The 26,250-nt window shown below is 38.6% G+C and overlaps 1 protein-coding gene across 1 annotated transcript; it reads left to right on the forward strand.

Annotated features, from left to right (window-relative positions):
* Positions 1-9,625: 9,625 nt before the first annotated feature.
* Positions 9,626-25,524, forward strand: ino80da (INO80 complex subunit Da). The gene is made up of 10 exons (XM_067408657.1): positions 9,626-9,843; positions 11,166-11,412; positions 14,282-15,096; positions 19,315-19,414; positions 19,567-19,791; positions 19,877-19,986; positions 20,147-20,280; positions 20,366-20,577; positions 21,825-21,982; positions 22,201-25,524. Exons 2-10 carry the CDS (start codon positions 11,195-11,197, stop codon positions 23,136-23,138), a joined length of 2,910 nt encoding a protein of 969 aa, XP_067264758.1. The 5' UTR covers positions 9,626-9,843; positions 11,166-11,194; the 3' UTR covers positions 23,139-25,524.
* Positions 25,525-26,250: the final 726 nt, after the last annotated feature.

Genomic DNA, 26,250 nt, shown 5'->3' on the forward strand with positions numbered 1-26,250 from the left:
CTGACCTCGAAACCTAATGATTTGACCTCTTGACCCTGAAAAACCAGGTGCAGAGACACTTCACACATGCTTTGATCCCTCACATACATAAACATGTTCTTAGGGGCCGTTTACATGACACCGTTTAACTGAAACAGGAAACTTTTTATGCATTTCAGCTGTTCAATTACATGACAACAGCGTTTCGGGGGCCTGAAAATGAAAACTTTTGAAAATGGGTTTTAGAGTGCAAGTTTTTAAAACAATACTGTTATCATCTCTGTGAAAACTACAAAAACATGAATTTGTGAAATGGTGAGATCATGCGCATGCGTGTTACGTGTTCAGTCAATAGGCGTGCAGTGTTTCTTTACAAAGTGACTTCGCCACCTACTGGCCTGGCATAAATTATACAGCGTTTTTCATTTCCATGGATCCGTTTATGCTTATGTTTCTTTCTACTCCTTTTCGAACATGTCTTGAGTAGTTAATATTATTTAGTTTATTGTATTTGTTTTTTTTCTATTTTTTTCATGTTTATTCCAGTGCCAGTGACACCGTTTAACTAAAACAGGAAACTTTTTATGCATTTCAGCCGTTCGTTTACATGACAACGGCGTTTTGGGGGCCTGAAAACTTTTGAAAATGGGTTTTAGAGTGCAAGTTTTCATGCGCATGCATGTTACGTGTTCAGTCAATAGCCGTGCAGAGTTTCTTTACAAAGTGACTTCGCCACCTACTGGCCTGGCATAAATAATACAGCGTTTTTCATTTCTGGGGATCCGTTTAAGCTTATGCTTCTTTCTACTCCTTTTTGAACATGTATAAGTTAAAATTATCTTGCTTTTTTGTATTGTTTTTTTTTTCTTTCCTAGTTTTTATTGTATTATTTTTACATATTTGAATAAAGTCTTTCAATCAATCAATCAATCCGTGTGAACGGGATCATTCTGATGTGGTCTGTAAGTGAAAAATGCAAAGGAAAACGTTTCCGTTTGTAGTACATCATTGTCATGTAAACATGTTCTTGTGTGGTGAGGTGAGTTACCGGATCAAAGTTAATTTTTCACTTTGTATTTTCATGTTTATTCCAGTGCCTCATAAACGTCTATTATACATCTATTAGATCACCCCAAAATGTCATTAATTACTCATCCTCATGTTGTTTCAAACCCTTAAGTCTTACATTCATCATTGAAACACAAATGAAAATATTTTAATATACCCCTTCAATTGAAAGTCCACTCAACTAAAACTGTTGTGCATTAAAAATCACATTGTGAAAGTAATCTGAATGAATCAAGTAGTTCAATTCAGGTGTTCTGAAGAGACACACTTGTTTTGATTTAGGCTGTAATCAAGTGGTGGAATTGATGATTTTTTGTAGGTCAAAACCCAGAAGCGAGTTCGCATTTTAGCACCTCCGGTTCCATCGTCCCACAGTAAAAGGGTTCTTGAATGGGTTAAATGGCTGAAATAAGGTCTGTGGTTAACACAAGCTCAAGATACATTCACATTTTATTCTACGACATAAAGTACATCAGCATTGACCTACCCATGATTTTTTAAGCTGTGTCTTCAAAAGGCGGTCTTGGCCTTCGGCTGTCGAGCGTCGGTTTGGTGTGTCAGGGCAACTTTGGACCCAGACGCTGTCGTCGTGAGCCAACCCCACAGTCTGCTTTCTTCGCAGCTAGTTCGTCGGCATCTACTCCTTCATTATATTATGTATACATTGGCCTTCATTCTCTAGTGTTGTACGTGCCTTAGCTCACTGTTTTTAGTGTATTTCCTTGTTTGTGAATTACTTGATGTGTTTTTTAAAGCTTATGTTGCAATGTGAGATTACAGATTACAGCACGTCGTAATTTCTTACGATGATTCAGCATGTTCAATCAGTGTAAATAAGCTCAGACAGACTCCGACAGGGGTCACACACTGATCCGACAAAACCAGATGAAGTGTCTGTTGCCGTCTGCCGGTGAGGAGTGAACTGGCCTTAACTTTACACACATATTCAGTCAAGCGTGTCCACATATTTTACTGCTATAAATAAACTTGCCTGTTTCAAGTTTAGGTTTCTTAATGTTTTTCTAAAGTAAAAAAAATATATATATAATCTATTCAAAGTTTAATGCATTCACCCTTGCTTAAACTAAATGACTAACACTAATAATTGCGCTGAGGGAGATGTGAGTCAGCAGCTGCCCTGGATCTGGGTTGGAATCCATGAAGGAGGCCATGAGGAATAATCCAAAAAGCTCCTCCTGCGGCCCACGACTGCTTCATCATTTCCCAGTGACGGACACTTTACAACAAATGTTTTTGTCCTAAAGTGTTTAATGGGAAAAAGGTTCCTCATAAGCAGAGGTGTGGCAGAACTTCCCAGCAGCATATTCATTTGACTTCCTACACAAATGTAAGATGTTCACAGTCACCATGAAATCAAAATGGACAATTCTTATTTATTTAAGTTTTTTTTTTTGTTTTTTTGTTACACGAACGCTGATTACATTTTATAATGTTTCAAATATTACGGGGATGTAATTCTGAACATTCTCAAACAGGTAGTAGAAAATGTTACACAAACTAAAACATTTCAGAAAAAAAGTTCCTTGAACGATGTATAAATAATTATTTTGTGCTTAATGTTACTGGAAGAATGTTTGTCCATAACTTTGACAGAACTTTGCCAGAACGCTAGCAATAATTCTGAGAATGTTTCCTGTTAGCTGGGCCAACAGTGACATCTCTCCTCTGATGACGAGGGCGGGGCAACCTGTCACTCACTTGAGATCCACCAATAGCAAACCACAACCATCCAATCAATTACCTTCAGACAAAATCAAGCTCCGCCCTACATTTGTTCTTGATCCAGAAGCCGTTTCACTCAGATATACGTCACTTCTGTTTCATGCCAACTTTAAGCAGGACATATGTGAGTTATTGTTTTACACAGAAACAGTAAGCAACTACTTGGAACATCCTAATATCCATAATCATCTGGCATTTCCCTAAAAACCTGCTAAAATGACCCAGAACAGCCAAATTTTGAGTTCAGCTTGTATTGAGAATTATGTTTTTGTTTGTGTGTATGTACATATGTATATGTAACACAGTTCGTATGTACGGAAAGAAGAAGGCGAGAACACGTGAACGTTTAACAAACTTTAATTTAAAATAAACAAATAAAAAATGAAAGTAAAATGACACACAACAAAACATAAAATAAAATCCAGGCCTGGTCGTCTCTCGTCCTTCACTGTCGTCGCTCCTCCTCTTATGCTTCTGGAGCTCCTCCGTGATAGATTCGAGACCGGTGCAACACGCAGCTGATGCTCGTTATCAGTCACGGCCTGTAGTACTGTGCAAAGTCTTAAGCATGTTAGTATTTTCACCCAAAAAATGGTTTTAAGTCAGTTATTTATATCTATTTCTATAGTGTGTCAGTGGGAAATATCAGTTTACATTTCCAAACATTAATTTTGCCATTAATTACTTGCCTTTAATAACTCTTCACAGTACTGTATCTTTTCAGGTCGGATTCTTCAAGCCTCTTCATCTGTTTCTTCATGTAATCACAGACAGACTCGATGATGGTGAGATCAGATCTCCATGTGGAGGATTCAAAAATCTCACTGGATTATTACACTTAATGGTAGAAGGAATATTTGGATATTTCCCACTGACACACTACAGCAAAAGATATAAATAACTGTCTAAAACAATTTTTTGGGGGGTGAAAATACTAACATGCCTAAGACTTTTGCACAGTACTGTATATATACTGATCATCACATTATGACACTGACAGGTGAAGTGAATAACACTGATCATCTCTTCATCACGGCACCTGTTAGTGGGTGGATATATTAGGCAGCAAGTGAACATTTTATCCTCAAAGCTGATGTGTTAGAAGCAGGAAAAATGGGCAAGCTTAAGGATTTGAGCGAGTTTGACAAGAGCTAAATTGTGATGGCTAGACGACTGGGTCAGAGGATCTCCAAACGAGCTCCTGTAGCTCAAACTGCTCAAGAAGTTAATGCTGGATCTGATAGAAAGGTGTCAGAATACACAGTGCATCAGTTTATTGCGTATGGAGCTGCAGATCAGTCAGGGTGCCCATGCTGACCCCTGTCCACCGCCGGAAGAGACAACAGTGAGCATCAGAACTGGACCACGGAGCAATGGAAGAAGGTGTCCTGATCTGATGAATCACGTTTTCTTTTACATCACGTGGATGTCCGGGTGCGTGTGCGTCTCTTACCTGGGGAACACATGACACCAGGATGCACTTTGGGAAGAAGGCAAGCCGGTGGAGGCAGTGTGATGCTTTGGGCAATGTCCTGCTGGGAAACCTTGGGTCCTGCCATCCATGTGGATGTTACTTTGACACATACCACCTACCTAAGCGTTGTTGCAGATCATGTACACCCTTTCATGGAAACAGTATTCCCTGGTGTCTGTGGCCTCTTTCAGCAGGATAATGCTCCTGACACAAAGCAAAAATGGTTCAGGAATGGTTTGAGGAGCACAACAACGAGTTTGAGGTGTCGACTTGACCTCCAAATTCCCCAGATCTCAATCCAATCGAGCATCTGTGGGATCTGTGTAAAAAGAAATCTCTCTCATCTAATGCTGTAAACTATACAGGGAACCCTGTCAGCTGGTGCATTATTATAATATTAAGGTTAAAATGAACAGCTGGCCTATACAATTCATATACAATTACTATAAAGTGTTTTTTATAATAATAATATTATCATATTTTTTAATAATGTAAGAGTAAAAATATAATATTTTAATATGCCTATATATTTAGCAAAATGCTCCTCTCTATAGTTATTTTTTTAAAGCGGTTATTGAATGGCTTTCCTGAGGTAAATGTAAGGTTACCTACAGACTACATTGTTTACAAGCTGTTTTTATCCTTCAGCGTACCCTCTCTGATGTTCATTCATGTTTATTTGGTGCTATAACTAGCATTAAAGCAGAAGAGATGATCAGTTGATCTGAGGCGCTATAGCGATCAGTTACGTCACATTAGAGAGTGCCAAAACGCTATTTATTGTTTGAATTTCATAATAAAATCGAAAGAATTTGAAAGCTGAGACTTTGTCTTGGTTGTCAGCGTGTTGTCAGAGTCCTCTGTTCGCCACTTTATTATTTCACTGCGTGAGAACAGTGTCGGTTGTGTGGGTTGGCAGTCCTGCAGCAAAATCCTTGCAACCACTCCACAGCCTGGACTCATGCCAGTGAGTTTTGCACAAACAAGATTCACTCAGAATCCACTCTACCAGCTTAGACACTCATCTTCTGATGATGTGTCTGCTTAAACTGCCTCCATATTGTGAAATGTGCTTTCTGTCTTTATTCTAAAAAATATGTATTGTATAGAAAACACTAACAGCTATTCTGTGAATCAGTGTTTGTGTGTTATTTCTCTCAGTCGCCCTCTAGAGTGTAAATCAGGCACTGGCCCTGATTCTCTCTAGCAAAATGTCTGACCACAGGAGCTTACTGTCATTTTTTTCTGAAGTTCACAAAAAATTGTTCCACATCTCAAGTGAAATGTAAGCTTCATGTAAGGCTTTGTAATAGATCATTGTGAAATTGATAACTTTGTGAACTGGTTTGACATATTCAAAGGAAGAGACTTGATCCGAAGATTTATTCGGGAACGATGAGAGTGGCTATTATTTATTTGCGTTTTGCAGTTGTAAATGTAACTAAATTGTATGAAGAAATGTTTTGGAGAATTAGTTTTCTTTTTCTAATGTAGTGAAGTAAAAGTCAAGAAAAACATTTATACTAAAGTAGAAATTTTCTTTTTTTTTTTTTTTTTTTTATATTGTATTTTTAATTTTAATATATTTATTTCAATTATCAATTTTTTATTTATTTATTTATTTATATTAATAAACTGTAGGGGAATTACAGTTAAAGAGACCAATATGCTCAGTGAAGACCAGGAGTCAAAGTTGAAGATCAGTCAGTTGACAGAAAGTTCTCCACACTTCCAAATGCCATAGAAAATGAGGAAGAGGATCCAGCCCTGAAATAACTCAGGATACAGAAGAACTAGTACGTAATCAGCTGATGTCATGTTTACAAGTTCTGAAGTTCCCAGTACAAATAATTCTAGTCCACAACCAAAAAAAAAAAAAAAACACACATTTACAAAGCATTTAAGTATTCAAATCTTAGACGTTTACTAAGATCATTCTATTATCTATTGAATGCAACATAAACATAAATGGGTCGTGAACTGTGTTGTTTTATAATGTTTCCTTATAATGTTAGTATGATTTTTACATCAAAAATTGTCATAATTTAGAAATAAAAGGCATTTTTCCTACTAAAAGGCATTTTTCGTACCCTGATTTGAATGCTCTGTTTTAAGGGGCGTGTCTGTGTGAGACTTCAGTGTAAACGCCCACTGATGTGATTGGCTGACATATTTGCATATGAAAATATCCAAGTATTACTCTCTCTTTTAACATGTTTTTACTATTACAGCTCTCAAGGTTAACTAATCGTGAAAAGTGTTGCTTTACATGTAGATCTGTGGCGTTATATTTAAATCGTGGCATGAAAGGTTGCAGTGATGAAGATTGTAGTTGATCACAGACATGTTGTTGAGTTCATGAAAGCAGTGAAAAAAATTTCTCACAAAAACAACTCCAGAAGCCTCAGTAGTATATTTTAAAGAAAAATGTTCTATACATTTTCTATAATATGCCCTTTCAGTAAGATTTTGCTTTGCGCAGTACCAGCGTTTCCCCATTAGATGCCAGCAAAACTCCACTGGAACACACAGTGGTTGGATTTGTGATTTGCAGCATCAAAGCACACATACAATTTCTTTATTTGGCTCTATAATCTGCATAAGCACAAAACAAGAGTAATGCGAGTATTTGCTTTATAGGCCAAATCTGAGAAAATGGCACCATCTGGGAAAAAAATAGTAAAAAATTCAATTTTGAAGCCTTGCCAACAGAATGAAAGTCTATTAACAAAGAGTGCATCATTTTATAGTTAAATGGCCCTGGGATTAAAAATTGCCGTTTTAATGGGTTTCAATGGGGAAATGTTTTTCCTTAACCCTCTGGAGTCTGAGGCTGATTTGGGGCCTGGAGAACTTTTGACATGCCCTGACATTTGTGCTTTTTTCAGTTCTTCATAAACATATTAATGGAAAAAGTGTCATTACACTGTATTCAGCACAAACTAGGCTACAATAATATGTGAGGAACATGCATGTACATGTTTGTGTTTTTGAAGGAATAACATTTATGCGTGGTTATTGAAAAAACAAAAAACTTAAGTCACTGAAATAAGGCCAAAAAAAGTATAGTAAATCTGTGTTCACAACACTTTTGGGTATTGGAGGTTGTAGACTAGAATTTTTGCTTCAGAATTATGTAAAAATTATGCTGCCTACTCCTTCATATAAAACAATATATTGATTTAGTTTTTGTAAGACACTTTTTGCCAAGGAACACAGTATGCGAGGAGGCGTGAATCACCACTGAATAATGGGACATTCTCACCTGAGAAGACAAAAGAATTGGATAGTAATGAGCTGAAATGACTTGCATATTAATGAGGCATTTCAGTCAGGTAGGCTGTGAAAAAAAACCTTCTGTGATGTCTCAAGCTCATTATGATATATGAAACATACAGAAAAATATTATTACAATATAAAGTAATGGTTTTATATTATACTTTAAAATATGTATTTCTGTGATGCAAAAAGATATAGATATAGACTTTTAGTTTAAAAGCATGCACATTTGGAGAAATATTGGATTCTCATATGCTTATGTCAATTTTCTATACAGAGGAGTTATTTTTATTTAATATTCACTGTCATTACTATGAGCGCTGGTGTTTTCAATTCATCCTTGAAGTCGGAGGGCGCTCTATGCATTTTTAGTCCACAAATTCATCTAAAAGAAGAAGAGGCTATTCCATGAATGGAGTTTCCAATTCATACAGCTGCAGGAGGGCGCTAAAGAAACAAAAACTCATCTAAAATTCATCCATAGAAGAAAAGTAAACAGGAACTAACTGTATGTCTTCTAGAGATCGCTAACCATGACTTTTACATCCAGATAAACACTTTTCAAGACAATAAATACACGATTGAGATGATGAATGCATGTATTGACTGAATTTGCGTCTGAATAGCGCTGGCTCCGTGGGCGTGGCCACATTAGTGGATAATGAGCTGAATCACAGTCTTCTGACATGGCTCTCTTTTCATACAGATTACATAAACACAGAAGGTTTGTTTTCGATTTGACTTACATGATTTAAAACCTGACATCTTAACGTTTTTTTAGACATAAGTTTAATTTTTCTGCGATTAGTATTCACTAAGTTACAGTTCATTTTCTGAGAATTATCAGATTGGATTTCGTTCAGAGGGAGAGGAGAGATCACGCATCATGTTAGTTTTCTTTATTTTACAAAAAGCACAACATTTTGTTTTTACTTTGAGTGTATATAAATAAAAGAAGACATTCTATAGTTTCAATTGATATATTACTTATGTCTCTATGACAAAAAATGACGGAGTATTTGAAGTCTGTTTTGCTGCAATGTGAAAAAAAAACTGCAAAACGCGCCGGCGCGTTTTTAGACCTCAGAGTGAGGTCCATGTCCTTCTTTCTTTAGTCGAAAAGAAATGAAGGTTTTTGATTAAAACATTCCAGGATTTTTCTCCATATAGTGGACTTCAGTGGAGCCCAAATGGTTGAAGGTCAAAATTAGTTTCAGCACGACGTCAAAGCGCTCTATACGATCCTGGACGAGAAAAAAGAGTCTTATCTAAAGAAACCATCACTCATTTTCTAAAAAAAAAATAATAATAATTATATATGTTTTAACCATAAATGCTCATCTTGAACTAGCTCTCTTCTTCTTCTTCTCTATTTGAATTGACCTTCAACCGTTTGGGCTCCATTGAAGTTCACTATAAGGAGAAAAATCCTGGAATGTTTTCATCAAAAACCTTCATTTCTTTTCCACTGAAGGAAGAAAGACATGAACATCTTGGATGACGTGGGGTGAATAAATTATCAGGAAATTTTACTTTGAAAGTGGACTAATCCTTTAAGGTCTTGAGAGGAACTATTTTGTGTTCCTAGTGCAAAATAGATTATTTTAAAGGAAATGGAGATGAAATAGTACAATTCCAATAAAATACACACATGTTCCAAAATGTATGCAGTTGGCTTTACAGACTAAATGATTTTAAAAAAATGTCCATAAGGTCGCACAAGGGTTAAAGAGATAAAATGTGTTTATAAACAGGCTATTAAGAGCAAAATATGAGATAACATTGTATATACAATGGAGATAAACTGCAGTTGCATTACATACAATGTTTTTGTCTTTGATGACCTCTGTTTCTTGGTAACAGTTTATTAACGTTTTAAACCTCAAATAAAAATATTTTTAATATTTTACTATTTAATGTCTGGGTCTGGAATGGAGCTAAAACAATACAGTCTATACATAAATGGCATTGGACGAGTATAAGGCGTCCTGTAGTTGATCTTGGTAGACTGAAGCTCGATGATGGCAGTGGAGCAGCTGTCATGTCCCCGCAGCGCCGCTAGAGGTGCTGTGAGTCCGCCGAGCACTGAACTCTAAACCCCCGCAGATCTGTTCAATGAGAGCAGAAGATATCATAATATCGAAAGTGCATTAGTGGTCGTTTTAACGGTTCACCACCTCAGCAGGGAATAATATTCCGTAGGATAAGGAATTCCGATGAATATTCGGTGCAGTTGATGATCTGTGGCGTTTATACAGTCTGTCCGGAGTGAGATCCCGTAGAGGCTGAACCCACTGCAGGTAAGCCGGCTCGATTACAGATCTACCCGACTCATGAGCGTTCTGACCGCGTCACCGCGTTACTCGAGCACCGAGGCTTAGTAGCTACTGCAGGCCAATGTTTACATTGACTTAGAATGTATATCCAGCCAGCGGTATTGTGTGGAGATGACTTTTCCTGAATAAAATGACGCTGCAATAATTGTATAAATTTTGTAACAGATTAATTTGAAAAAGCGTGTAGATTAAACGACTATTAACGCTTAATCGGATGTAGCGCCCCGCTCTTTCGGCCTGATTTAACGGGCCTCATCCGCCATTGTTTTAGAGCCACTTTTACAGCGATTAATAGACACAAACTTTACGTATTTAATAAAATTAGATAACAAAACTCGCACTTGCATAAGGTTATATTTCTATTTTTAGCATTTATAAGTCAAAATCAGCGCAGTATCACATCAAAGTTTCTGTTTCCTGGGTTTGTTTTTAGCATCGCAGCTAACGAGAGAAATATCAAAATAATGTGTGATTTTGACAGCTAGAGCCTCAAACTGAATTTCAAACTGATATATTATACAGATTTGCTTTAACAGCGGTTAAGGCGTTCAAATACCGGCTGAATGTGAGGTTTTAGAAGTTATTTAGCGTATCGATTTGATGACAGAGATGTTTATTTAACAAAATCGATCATTTGTTAAGTACAAACTTAAAGGAAAGATGAACTGGGTGTAGTTATGATATCCGCAGAAGTGTTTTAATTCAGTGTCACAATACAGTCAACATGTACCATGGTGGTTTTCTTTGCCAATTACCTTTATTTACCATGTATGTCACATGATACATTAAACATGCTAACCATTCAGTGTCATTGTGTAAAAATGTTTACTCATCGAAGGACTTTGTGCCACCATACAGTACATCATCTTATTTTGACAACATGATACATATTTTATAACAGTGTGTGCCTCATGCAAGCAGAACCGTCCTGTCAAGCATGATACAGTCATGTCAAAGCCAAGCTGAGGATGTAATATTCATCAGTTATGGCTTTGTCACATGCCTGTTTGTTTTGGTCCCACTGTTCTCTGTTTTTGTGTCGAGATCTTAGTAGTTAACCTATGACCGACTCAACTAGCTGTGACTCTGTTTAGTTCAAATATTAAACCGAGTCACAAGGGCTAACTATTATATTCTGCTTTAGTACTGGGTCATGTTTAAAGCATGGATATTGCGTAACATTTACAGTCTTAGTGTAGTTTATGAGTTGTGAATCTCTATGGTGAGTTTGATGTATGTCATTCATTCATGTGGTGTAACATAGACTCTCTTCTGTCTCCGATCAGCTGATGTTCTCAGGGACCAGAGTCACGTGATGTACGAAGGTAAACACATCCATTTCTCAGAGGTGGATAATAAGCCGCTGTGCTCCTACAGCCCCAAACTCTGCAAGCAGCGCAGATTGAACGGATACGCCTTCTGCATCCGTCATGTTCTGGAGGACAAAACCGCTCCGTTCAAACAGTGCGAATATGTGGCGAAGTACAACAGTCAGCGATGCACCAACCCCATCCCCAAAGCAGAGGAGCGACGGTAAGACGAGAGGCTTGAGGAGTGTGTAGAGTCAGTGCTTATTCAGGTGTTCAGTTTATTTAATCATTTATGTTATCACTTTCATTTCCTGTAATGGTTCTAGAGCACCAGGTAAAGAGTGGCTTTCCTGTGGTACGGCCCTATGAAATCCCATTTTATTTTTTCCCAAATTCTGTTTTTCCATTTGAATTTTTCTGTACTTGCGGTTTAATAATTAAATTAAATGTTAGTGATAAAAAGGCACGTTTAATTAATTGATATCATGAAGCTTATACGATTTAACGATTTATTGAAAGTTCTACAAAAAATAAATTTTAAGGCTTTATGAATTAAATGCGTTTTATTTTTTTCTAATTCTGTTTTATTTTTCCTAAATTCCATGGTTTCCATTTGAATTTTTCTGGATTCCGTTTTAATGGTTTAATAGAATTTTAATAATCAATAAGCACGTCTCATTACGGAAAAGACTTTATATTTAAACAGTCTTTTTGTGTTCTAATATTCAGACATTAGTCCATATCATGATTTGATTAAGTGTGCAGCCCTACTTTTGATTTATTCATCCAAATTCCTTGACATTCTACATGATCCATTAAATAAAAATTTTATATCTGGATTCCACAATTCTGTCCTTGTTTTCTGCACCACAGAAATCATAGGGCTTACTGTGGTAAAATCACTGTAATGCACAGATGTAGTGCAGTTATTGAACAACGGCTACAGTAATATGATTTTCTGCAGTATCAATACAGCGATATAAGCTGCACTTTCTTACTCTTTGTACGACAGCGAGTCGACACACTGCAGTTTGTGTAGTTTAATGTAATAAGTGTTCAGTCTGTTGTTGTGCTGCGTGTTTGAGAGTGTTCATATACAGTCGTGCTCCAAATTATTCATACCCTTGGTAAATATGACCAAAGAAGGCTGTGAAAATAAATCTGCATTGTTAATACTTTTGATCTTTTATTTTAAAAAATATACAAAAATCCAACCTTTCATTGGAGAATAATCATTTTAAATGGGGGGAAAATCTCATTATGAGAGAAATGTTTTTTTCTCTAATACACACTGCTCACAATTAATCATACCCTTTTATTCAGTACTTTTTGCAACCTCCTTTGGCCAAGATAACAGCTCTGAGTCTTCACCTATAATGCCTGATGAGTTTGGAGAACACCTGACAAGAGATCCGAGATCATTCCTTCATGCAGAATCTCTCCAGATCCTTTAGATTCCAGCTCCATGATGGTGGTGCTTCTCTTCAAAAGTATTAACGATGCAGATTTATTTTCACAGCCTTCTTTGGTCATATTTACCAAGGGTATGAATAATTTTGAGCACGACTGTACATGTGAGCAGCTCATGATCCAGTGTTTCAGCGTCTCGGTGCCCCGATATACTCACGGCGAAGGTCTTTTTCGTTCTTCGCTTAGGGCTAAAAAAGAAGTTCAAAATACCTTTTCACTGATACACTGTTAAAGGATTAGTTCACTTGAAAATTGGTCCCAGAGAAGTGCCTTCTGTGTGAACGTTTACATGTCCTGGGATTGATTCCGGAAGCAATTTCGTGATGGAGACCTAGTAAAAGTGCCAGGATCAGTCCCGGACCGTGCTCTGTGAGAACAAAAGCCGTAATAAATGCTGTAAGGGGGGTGTTGTAGTGATGATGCTGAAGCGGAGATAATTCGCCAGATTATGGAACGGTGCGCGATGTGCTGGTTTATGATCGAATCAGAAGAATAAATGCACAAGAGTGGTTTCTCTAGAGAGAAATCGCAGATCATAAGCAAACTTAAGAAACTGCGAGACATTACACGTCACATCCTGATGGAATGTGTCTTTGCGGGATGTGTGTGAACACACCCACAGATTCCAGAAAATCACTGGCAGTGTGAATGAACCAAAATCAAACCACCCCTGGACACATTATTCTGGGATTTTCCAGAATTTCTGTGTGAAAAGGGTTTTAGTCTTTCCTCTTTCTGATGAACACAATCAGAGTTCTTTTAATAAATATCCTGACGCATACGAGCTTTATAATGGCAGTGAACGGGACCAACAAGTATGAGCTGAAGAAAGTTTCTCCATCCACGGCTCCGGGGGGATAGTAAAGGCCTTCTGAAGTGAAGCGATGTGTTTGTGTAAGAAAAATATCCATATTTAACATGTTATGAAGTAAAAGATCTAGGTTCCACCGTCTGTATACAACAAGCTTGTGACGGTAAATGCAATAAAAACTATCTGATAATTGTCCATTCTTTCTTCACAATTACTTAAAATGTTTAATTAACCATAATTATTAAGCAAAATCAGAATCACAATCAGAATCATTACATTTCATATAATTCTATGTGTGGATAACAGGTTTATTATTACCAAAACTAAAGCTAAAACAAAAAACAAAACAAAAAAAAAAAAAATCAATCAATTAAAATATAAAAAACTTAAAATAAATGAAAATGAGAAATGTTGCCTTGGCAACTACCTGAAATGAAATGTTTAAGTTGAATATAAATTCAAAAACTGTAGACATATTTGGGGGGAAAACAACAAGTAATAAAACAGACAAAAACACAACAAAATTTCAACTGAAATTTGAGTGCAGTAAAAAAATAAAAACAAAAATAAATTGAAAAACTATAGTAGTATAATACTAAAATAAAACTGGTGGATAAGTTTTCTGGCCTAATAACGCTTTTGTGAAAGCCTATGTATTACAACATTATTACATGAGAATGAAATAAAGCACTAAAATTTGAGTCAGTAGCATGGCTTCATTGACAGAACTGTAATCAATTCGTGATCTAATCATTCACATGTTCTTTTAAATGTGTGATTTGAGTCAAACGTTGTTCATTTGCTTTGGCAGATACTGTAACAGCCACCTACAGGTGCTTGGCTTCATCCCGAAGAAGGAGCGTAAGAAGAAGCAGGATGCTCTGGAGGAGGTTCGCGCCCGCGCTCATGTGGAGTCTGTCGCTCTGAATATCACCGTTCCCTCTTTAGCTCTGAGAGACTCTAATGGGCTGGACGGCCTCCCCCCGTCTCCGCCCTGCTCCCGTCTGACCCCAATGCACCTCTCGGACGCCGACCTCCTCGACCCCTTCGCCTTCTACGAGGAGGACACGGACGGGGAGGAGAGTGTGGCGCAGAAGAGCTCCGGCAAGTGGAAGCTGCCCGGCCGGCCGGTGATTGGCCTGAGGGTGACGGCCCGGGACCCAGAGCGCCGCCAGCCGGACATCGAGCACTTTAGCGCCGTCACTGAACCCTGCACACTTCCAACCTCCCCACACTTACCACAGCCACCTCCACCACCGGCTCCACCTCCGCCTCAACCCTCAGCGAGGCTCGTCCAGCCCCCTCAACATACAGAGCGGCCCGCTTACGCCCAACATGGGGCAGTGCAGACTCTGCTATGCAAGCCAGCTCCTCCTCAGACTGGGCCTTCTGTGTTGTCTGGTCTGCTCCCGTCAGCTGGGGTTCAGCACCAGCCTGTTATCCGGAGACCTGTCCCTGCTGCATCCCCTCGCCCACCTGCTGCACCGGACTGCCCGCAGCCCCGCTCTGTGGCAATGCGCCCCACTGCCTTTACAGCACCCCCTGTCTGCCTGCTCAGGCTACAGCACCTTGTGCAGCTCTACGCTCAGAGACAGAGAGAGCACGGAGACCTGTTCCCACATCTTGGTATGACCTCCTTACTTCATCAAAACACTACTGTCCTACACACTGCAGGGCTCCAGTCTAGCATTTGAGTGCAGTGGCGCTGGTGATACTAAGATCTACAGATTGTGGCACCAGCACCTGATTTGGTAGCGCTGGGGGGAATTTTAATCATAAAGTTAATCACAAAATTACTATTGTTCTGCTTTAATCAGTGCAGTTACTACTAATGTTACATTTTTTTTTATTATTGGAAATTTGACAGTAAAGCACTGAGCTTGAATTCAGATGCAAATAAATGTGCAAAAACCTAATTTTTATAGGTAAAATTTAAATACCTATAAATTTTTTAACCGCGGGTTATCTTAACACCACTTTTAATCCAGGGTAAAGGAATGTACTTGTGCTCACACATGTAATTTAGATGCGGGGTTAGCACCACTTTTTACCCGGGGTTATGAAACCCTGCTCCAGAGCAGGGTTAGCACTGCTTTCGTGGTGTTATTCCCTGCATTGCGGTGCCAATGTTAGAGCTGGACGCTTGGCAACAGACAACCAATCACATACTCATATTTGCCTGCTTTGGTCAGTCATGGGAAACTGTGCACATTGTATATAAACAGTAAATTCATTGTTTGAGAGGAAAAATGTCAAATGCTGAGAGAAAACGTGACAATTTGTGTGAAGAGACTGTTTAATTTCTACCTTTTTATAGTGCAAAATGTCCATTCAGTATAAACTCGATAGTACTGTAGTATTGGAGTACTGTCAGCAATACGAGGATACACAATGCTAGCACTATGTAAACAGGTCGCATGCTGCATTTATCCAATCGATGACACTGACACCGCAAATATGCAAATAAGAACATTAACCCAGGGTTTAGGAATGTACAATCTGAAACGTCAGCTTACAAATACCCAGGATTAATTGTTAACCCTGGGTAAATTATGAGCAGTGTGAGATATGAAGCAAGATAACCCAGGATTCTGTTAACCCGGGGTTTGGAATGACACCGGGTTAACTAGTTCAAGTGTGAAAAGCCATTTGTAGTATCATACTCAACTGACCAGTTATTATAAAAGGAGCGCTCTTTACTTGCTTTCTGTGTAATTCCGTCACAATTTGAAGAAAAGTTTTTGTTTTTCATGAGACTTTGACTTCCTACTTTTTTCCATAGTAGGAGTAGAAATGGCTCATAAGTCAATAAGTGCTCCTCTGCCACCATCTTACAGTTAAAATGTTAGTTTTCCTACATCTTCAAACTTTTACCCCCGGTTTCACAGATGAGGCTTAAGATAGTCCCAGACTAAAATGCATGTTTGAGCTGTTGTAACTGAAAGAATCTTGTACTGACAGATCTTAAAATATGTCTGTGCCATTGTTTTGTCTCAAGATTCACACCAGTAATGTTTTTTTCTAGTGAACGTTGATAAAAGCTACTTAAATGCCCTAATTGAACTAAGGCTTAATACTGGCTTAGGCTAAGCCCTGTCTGTGAAACCGGGCCTTAGTTTTACAAATCATCACATTAAAAATAACATTAAAACTGGATAATATTTAAAGCTTTGAAGTGCTGGAAAAAGTGTGAAGCACTTGAATGACCTTGAATTTCAATTTCAAAAGGTTGTAAGAAACGAACCCTGAGATGAAGAATAATGTAAAAAACAAAACACTTGACTATTTCTGCCACAATACCATGGTTACAATTAGCATTACATTAAATCAATGTTGGTGATTTGTGGATTGAAAAGCCCTCTATTACTTGTTCGTTCATGGCACAGTGTCTCTCCTGATTTCCACGTCAGCGCTGTTTGATCTGATCAGGGTTCCTACGCGGTTTGGAAAAGTATGGAAAAGTATGGAATTTGATTTGAGTTTTTTCCAGGTCTGGAAAAGTATGGAAAAAAGAAATCAGAGTATGGAAAAATATTTGTGTTTCCAGACTATTGCCTCTATTCATTTTTCTAATTTATTATACCTGCAAACTAGTCACTTTGTGGCGAAATTAGCAGTTTTTAATCAAAATACATCATTTATGTGAATCGTTTACATCCGAAGAGTTATTTTTTCGGGGTGAGTGACTGTGTGACACAAGATTCTCATAAGAATTGCAAATGGGGTTACTATTTTTCCATAGACTGGAGTTAGTCACGATCTGTGTCTGTGCTCTGTGGCGTGACAGATCGCTGTAGCGCTCGTGAACCAGCCATCTCTTTGACTTTACTAGTTACAACACAAAATGATTGAACATCTGAAGGTATGTTGAAAGATACAGTACAACTTACCAAAATCTGTCATGTCACATGCAATCGATTAATCAGCCGTTCAACCGCAGAAAGGCGTCAATAAAACAGCTTGTAAAAATGTCACATTTAGCCTACCTCAGAAAAGCCTTACAATGTCCAATAACTCATCATTTAGCTACAAAAATGAACTTTGAGAGGAGCATTTTGCTAAATATATGCTCTATAGGCTATTACATATTCATTGTATTTGTACTTAACATGTGCTTCTATATTGAATACATAAATCTGTTTTATGACAGTCACCATTTAAATGTTTAGGCCTACATAAAAAGAGTAGAAAAATAATTGTCACTTTTATTATAACGTTATAATAAAAACTTCCTTATGTGTAAGTTAGCCTATATGTAAGTAACTTACGATCAATTTAACCTAATATTATAATGACGTACCAGCTGTGGTTCCCTGTATTGTTTACAGCATTAGTTGAGAGATTTTTTTCTTTGAGGAAATTTGCCATGTACTGTACCTGATAGGCCCAAATTAATCAATACTGAATCAAAGGTAATCAAATCAAAATCAAATCGCAAGCTTCTGAATCAAAATCGCATTCGATTGTAAAATTTGTCAATGCTCAGCCCCGGTGCCAAAATGTTTTATTTTTTATTTTTTACTTGAAGCAAATGTTGTTTTTTTCCATTTATTTTCTTTTCAGAGTGCACCAGAATGCTTCCTTTACATGTTAAAATCACAAAAATATTCTCCTGGGGGAGGATGCCCCCAGACCCCCTACAACTATCTACTTTCTACATGTCACCTTTTTCACCTCTCTTCACTTTGCAAATATGTTTATAGAGCTACGAATTTCTAAAATATTACGGAAACTGCTTGTGCTACTCATACTCGTAGGCTACTCTATAAAAATACTTTGATACATATAATATATGAAACATATAATGTTTCATATATTATATGTATATATGATATATGATAATATATGATACATATAATGTCGAGAACAGAGCAGATGGATAAATCACAGAAGGATCTCTATAAAGGAAATGTATCGAATTAATAGACAAATTAAATATTCACGCCTATGTAGCGAGTGGTATGGCCGGAAAGGGAAACAAACTAAGTCATGCCAACTTGTTAGTACATATTAGTACTTGTAGATTTTATCCCCAACAAAAGTTACACAGGTACGTGGTTTTTAAGAAGAGAAGGGCCTAGACATGAATACTAAATACAAAACTTTATTTCAACAATCAAACACTAATTTAAAAATCACTAAAAGACTGTAGGACCCGGACTACAAACATGAAGCAGTGACATTTCCTCTCTCAAGATCCATTAATCAGTTCATGTGAGTACAGTTGTTCAATATTAATATTATAAAGCGGCGAGAATATTTTTGGTGCGCCAAAAAACATAGAAAAGGAGACCGAGGCTCACCAATGGCAGAAATCGTTTGGAAGGAGGTCTGGAAATTTGAGTATTGAAAAGTATGGAATTTTTAAATGGAAAATGTGTAGGAACCCTGTCTGATATGCTTTATGAGAATTCCTCCCTCAGAATTGTGAAATATAAAGTCGCAATTAACTTTATTTTTTATTAAACAAGTTTCCATACTAGAATGACAAGTTTGTGGTCATTAAGCTTTTTTGTTGTTGTTGTTTTTGTAAGAAATTAATACATTTATTTAGCAGTGATGCATAAAATTGAACAAAAGTGGCAGTAAAGATATTTATAATGTTACAATAGATTAATATTTCAAATGAATGCTGTTCTTTTGAACTTTCTATTAATCAAAAAATCCTAAATAAAAATATATAAATATATGAACACCAAATCAGAATATTAAAATAATTTCTGAAGGATCATGTGAAACTGAAGACAGGAGTAATGATGCTGAAAATTCAGCTTTGATCACAGGAATAAATTACATTTAAAAAAAGTCTGTTATCTGATAATATATGCATGTGTGTTTGCGTAGGGCTAGACTGGTCCGAGGACAGTACAGATGAAGACACAGAGGAGCTTGTTCCTTTATTGCCTCAGGCCTGGAGACTTCAGGAAAGAAGCCCCCATCAAAGGTAAGAGATTCACTCTTCACTTGCCATTTACACTTAAATTACTTCATGAGTGCAGAAAAAAATGTTTTAGAGTCTAAGCAGCATTTATTTGCCTTTTTAATCATTTTAACATATCTTATTATTTTTTTGGTATGTTTGTGTGTGTTTATCAGCTCCTCCAATGAAAAGCCGCTTTCCCGGCGGGCACGTCTGGCACAGCTATGTACATACCTGCAGGAGAGGTATAAACACCTGTGCCGACAGGACAGGGCAGCCACCCGTCACAGCAGATACCGATACGCCTTCCGGAAAGCTCTGCTCCATGCTGCAAGCAAAGACCCAGACTGCACTGCACAGCTCATTCAGAAACTCAGCAAGAACTCCCAGACCTCAGCCGGGTGTGTTGAACATGGACTGCGTTCAGTCAACACGTGGACTGTGTATGTTTGCTTTCATTTTAATATTTGTATCATTCCTTTTCAGTTCAAGGTCTGCAGTACCACCCAAGTATGAAAGGACAATGTGTACAGGAACTACGAAAGGTCAAAACTGCAGCAACGTAGCTTTACCATTTTCACGCCACTGTTTTCAACGTATCCTTTAACATACATTTACTTTAAGTAAAATGAACTGTTAGTGGTGGCCTAGTGATGAAACAATGTCAGTTTGAACAAGTAACAGCTTCGCACAAGTAATATCTGACCAACATGTCAGATGTGTCAGTGTTATGTTCTTGACAGCATGTCACCGCAGATATCCTACTGAATCGCTCTCAGCAGCTGTTCTCCAGTTGCACGGCACGGTTCGCTGATGGACAGCAGTGCTCCGTTCCTGTGTTTGACATCACTCACCAGACACCCCTTTGTGATGAACATGCCAAGAAAATGGTGAGAGACCACACCTTACACGGACAGCCTTAACAGGATGTGTTAACAGCACAGAATTGGTTGTAAGTAAATGTGTGTGTGGCAGGATAATTTCCTGCGTGGAGATGGCAACAGACGCAGTCTGCAGCAACAGCGGCGTCCACGTAAGAAGACCAAGCCGCCCGCACTGACTAAGAAACACAAGAAGAAGAGACGACGAGGTCCGCGCAGACCGCAGAAGCCCATTCCCCCAGCTGTGCCACAGGGCAACTTGCTAATGCCCTCCCTCTCACTGCCGACCCACCACGCCCATGTCAGGTGCCCTTACTTTCAAATACATCACAGTCTTGCTTCACAAATGTGTCATTGTTTCATTCCAAAATGTCATAACACATCAAAAACACCAGTGTTGTGTTCTGGCTCATTCAGATGATGTAAATATGTTTTCCACTGGGGGGAATGAAGCCTGGTATGACATCGAAGTAGTGTGAGAGTGATTCAAGATCAGTTGGCTGAACTATGTTGAACTTTACTGTTTTACATACAGCCGCTGTATTAAGCAGTACTTAAAGTATTGAATGAAAAGTGTTTGTGTTGCTGCTTAATAGTGTTGTATTCCACGATATTGGAATTCCTGTCTTCGATACCATACCTTGAAAAATATCGATATTCAATATAGGGCTGCAACTAACAATTATTATGATAGTCGATTAGTTGGCCGATTTATTTCTTTGATGAATCGATTTATCAGATAAAAAAAGCCCAATTTTCTTTTATTTTTTTTTATTGACAAAACACATTATTCCACATCCTGCCCAAAGCTGTCCTTCAAACAGAGGTACCAACTGAATTCTATGAAATCATATATAGTAAATATATCTATATCTATGCTATATGCAAAAGAACATGTTAAATCCCTACATTAAAAATAAAGATAATAATAAAGAGAAACAAAAACACAGACTCAGTGTTAACAGATAAGAGGAATGTTCTGCAGGAACACATACATTGACTCTCGACACAGTAACCTTTATTCTCATTTTATTTATCCTGTAAATGTAAGAAACGTTTTACATTTATATTCAATTACACGCAGTTATCCCTTTACAGTTACGACTCTCATAGAATACTTAAATCACATACAGACTTTTAAACCTAAATTATAATAAAAACCTTAATAACGTCCAACAACAGATATTTCAGCACTTTTAATAGTCTCCCTCTCTAATGCGTCCCGTCTGTTTGATGTGCATGCGTGCAATGACTCTGAAAACATTGCAGGATTTTTCTCCATATAGTGGACTTCACTGGGGTTCAACGGGTTGATGGTCCAAATGTCAGTTTCAGTGCAGCTTCAAAGAGCTCTACATGATCCCAGACGAGGAATAAGAGTCTTATCTAGAGAAACAATTGGTCATTTTCTAAAAAAAACAACACTTCTATTCTTTTTAACCACAAATGCTCATCTTACACTAGCTCTGCGATGCGCCACGCATTATGTAATCGTGTGTGACGTGGGCAGAAGTATCTCTGCTTGCATTCACTCTATGCTGTCGCTCTTGCAGGAGTCCGTCGACCCCTGAACTCAGTGCAGATGAGCTTCCTGATGACATCACAAATGAAATGCCTGACATTCCCAATGATCTTGAGCTGAATCAGGAAGATTTCTCCGACGTGCTGCCCAGACTACCCGATGATCTTCAGGATTTCGACCTTTTTGAGGGTAACGTCACATGTGATTATATGACAACAGAATATCGTAGAGACTTGAGGGTGGCCTCTTTTGACTTGGGCCAGCAAGCAATCACACAGACTACCCTAGCATTGTGGCAGTTTTGCACCAGTTTGTCAATCACCACTCATGTTTTCTTCAGAAAATGTAAAAATCTTCTTGTTAGTTGGCTTGTTTGCACTTTGTCTGAGTTGTCTTTGTGGATCCAGGTAAGAATGGCGAGTTGTTGCCCACCACAGAGGAGGCAGAGGAGCTTGTCAGAGCCCTGCAGGCGATGGGGTCGTATCCCGACTCTCTGGTGTGTTTGTCCTCAATGGGTGAACTCACCCCAGCGGACGGGGTAGACCACCGAACCATGGCCGTGTTCTCGGGATCAGGGGTCACGGCGACTGGCATTGGAGACCTTCTGAACAGCCGAATGACTTCCGAGACCTTTCATAACCTAGAGCTGGAGGGGAACCTCCTCCATGCCCCAACAGACCATCATCATTTCCCAGCATCCCCTTCTCCCCAGCCAACCCAGAGCAGTACCTCCGCACCCTCTACAAGTTCCAATGGTGGATTAACAGAACGAACGTTTTCCCGAGTTCCCAAACCAGACTCCTCCCCACCAGGTAGTCATTACAGCAGTGAGCATGTGCCATCGCCCTACAGGGATCACATCTCACCCCCACATGGTGCCTCTTATCAGACCGACCCGCCTCTCTTGCTGGAGGTGCCTTTGAGTGGAGCGCCAGGGCCTCCGCGCACCTCCTGGAATAACCTCCCTCTCTCGCTCACAGACCCGGCACAGTTCGGTAACCTCCTCACTGCTGAAACTCACCTGCTCTCCACCGCTCTGTCCACCCCGCCTTCCACGTCCCACTCCACAATCCTGCAGCCCACCGCCGCTCTCTCCGCTCTTCCCCAAACGGGCCTGACCGGCCTCACCACACCGTCATCCTCGCCCTCTTCACGTGACCTCCTCACCCACACCCAACCTAAACTACAGCTCCCACAATTTAGTGCAGCCTTTGGCCACCAACTGGCTTCCCACAGCGGGATCCCCAAAGACCTGCAGCCCAGCCATAGCTCGACAGCGCCACCTACAAGCTTTACCAACACTAGTGCCACTGCTGCCACTCCCCCATTCCCTCAGAGCAACTGAGTTTGGGTAGAGAGACCATGCTATCTCACATTTTAAAGAAATAGTTCACACAAAATGGAAACTTTAATTTACTCTCATGACTTTCTTTCATCCGTGGAACAAGAAAGAGATTTTGAACAATGTTCACTCTCTGCTCTTTTCCATAAAACGAAATTATACAGTGACCAAGGTCTGTCAAGCTCCAAAAAAGCTATTTCTGCACATTCAAACTTGTGTATCATGATAAATTATGACTTGACGACCGAAGGCATTTGGGAAGCACATTTTCACTCGCACCTCGTTACATGTTGACACTTGGTCAGGTCTCCTTGGCGTCATTTTTTTAACACGCAGGGTAACTTTTTAGCATCATTTTTCGACAAGCAGGGTAATCCATTGCTTTCAGTTGTTTGCCTTGTGTCTGATCAAGATGCATTTAACTCTTTGCATTTGTAAAAGTAGAAATGATTTTTATATTTAAACTTTATTAGATATCACCTAATCCCACATCTACCCTAAACCTACCCTCTTCTCAACAATATAAAACGCGTAACAGGCAAATAAAATTACAGCATTTAATATTATATTATATTATAATGTATTTATTGCAAAAACTGACCAAAAACTGTATAAAAGTATTTCAAACAATTTGTGTTATATTCCAAGTCTTCGGAAGCCATACAATATCTTTATATGAAGAACAGAGTGGAATTTAAGGTCAAGATACACCCAAACTCAGGATTCAAGATATACCCAAACTTTAGCATGAACCAATTAGTCACGAGAGACACAAGAACCAATGCCATTTCACAATCAAAGCTTATGTAACACATTCTGGCAGCAATTTTTGAATGTGCACAGGATCTGATCTTGATGACGGATGGCGATGGTGATTGCTTTTGTGTGTTCCTCACACAAATGATGTTTTATTAACAAAGCTTGGGAGGAGCATGTTCAGTTAATTAACCGCATTAACACTGGAAGAGGACATTGTTAATCAACTCAATTAGCATCAGGAGGTATATATACAGCAGACTTACCTCTGTTCTGTGACAGTTTTCCAGCATCCCTTCACCACCCCATTTCCTCACTTTTAACTATTCCTATCCCAACCCGACTATTCAGGGTTCGGGCCAAATTCCGAGCTCAGAGCTCTCCCCCTTGGTCAGCACGCCAAATACGCACAACCTTTACTCTATTTAATTATATGCAAGTGTGAACTCGTGAAATCAGTCGTTTGGCCTCTGAACATTTGGAACATTTGTACTTTTTGAATAAATTGTGAATATTTGTATCTGGTTATGTTTTTTTTTATTATTATTTCCTGTGTTTTAAATTATATAATATACAAATGGGTAAGTTTAGGGATAGGGATTGGGCTACATGTTAAAACATGACTAAATAGTGAAAATAAATAAATGTAAATAAAATTGTGCTGGTTGATTTACATGGAAAACCACACCCCAACATTGCATCTTGATGATAAAATTCACATGCCCAGCACATCTGTGTTTACTCTAGAGGTTTCTCATTGAAAGCAATGGAGTTCCCTGTTTGTTGAAAATTACCCTGAAGGGTACCCTGTGCATTAAAAAGCGAAAGTCAAGTCAAATAACTTTTTTTTATATAGCGATTTTTACAATGCAGATTGTGTCAAAGCAGCTTTGCAGTGATAACTGGTATATAATTGTTGGCTGCACAGTAGCTCTTAAAGAAAATGGTGTCATTGTCCAGCAAAAGTAAACTCCGTATTGATTCATTCCATTGTAAGAATCAATAGTTCTATTGAGGCCTTAGATACTGAGAAGTCCTGACCAAGCGTCAATGTGTGACGAGTTGGGAGTGAGAATGTGTTGGTTTTCCGTCACTTATGTCAAAGCTAGTGCGATGCGTATTCACGTACCATGTTATTATAATTTCCATATTTGCCTATATGCTCACAACTGTAAGATTTTGAGCAAGTAAAGGCCTGTTCACACCAAGTCTAATTTTTGAGTGCAATAAACTTTTTAATTTATATGAACAGCTGTTAATGCGTCTGTTCAGATGGACTCGCCAATACATCTTGCACTTTTGGCCACATACCTGGAGCTGCTGCTGGTATATAAAACTATGACTGGGCGACGCTCACAAACAGTAAGCGACAATGAGTAGCCAGAGAAACAGGTTCTCTTGTCTCGCTGCTCTTGAATTTGGGGTTGTTTGTGATAAACACCAAAGCAAATGCAAACATCTGTATGGCTGTTTGAAAGCATGAGCATACTGTTTGACTTCCTTTCTTCCCTGTGACAAGTGGGTGTACTGCTATGCATATGTATAAGCACCACTTACTGTCACAGAGTGAATTTGCATTTTCATTCAGCCCATCTGCCCTTTTTTTTTTTTTTTTTTTTTGCATTGGTCTTAACAGACAAATTGGTCTGAAAATCAAATTGGTGTAAACAGGCCTTAATGACTTAATTTTCAGACTGTTCCCAACACAAAGCTTTCGTATGAATTCAGAAGACTTGGAACATAGTGTACTAAGTCATGGATCAGTTTCATGGTGCATTTTTGGAGCTTGAAATGTACTTTATTTGCATGGAGAAGAGCAGCATGGATATTCTTGAAAACATCTTTTGTGTTCTACAAAGGAAAGTCTGTCATGGGTTTAGGGTTTCTCTTTTGGGTGAACTAACTGTGACTGGCACCATAGACCAGCAGCAGATTTGAGTCTTTCTGGACACGTATCTCTGCTTGGTCGGTCAACCGTGTCCATCCTATGTTTATTGTTGTAGTGACCCAAGAATTGTGTTCTGCCCTCAAATACCCCTTTTTCACCAAATGGTGCTAGTGCTGGAGCCGGTGCTCCGTTGGGAGATCTGCGGAGCCTCCTCAGAGTCGACCCGTAGTGAGAGCAAAACGATGATCTGACAACATTACTACATAACCTGCTCATGTGCATTGCAGTCTTAGTTCATTCCTAGTTTTGAGAACTTATTTTCACATCCAGAGTAATTGTCATTAGAAAAAATCAACATAGAAATGTCAACTGTAGTAATATTTTTACATTTTTATTTTTAATGGGAGTCTTTTACCATCCAGTGGTGCTCCATAGGCTCTTAACATTACTAGTTCTACGATTGAGACCAGC

This window comes from Chanodichthys erythropterus, chromosome 14, assembly GCF_024489055.1.
Source record: "Chanodichthys erythropterus isolate Z2021 chromosome 14, ASM2448905v1, whole genome shotgun sequence".
Lineage (NCBI taxonomy): Eukaryota > Metazoa > Chordata > Actinopteri > Cypriniformes > Xenocyprididae > Chanodichthys > Chanodichthys erythropterus.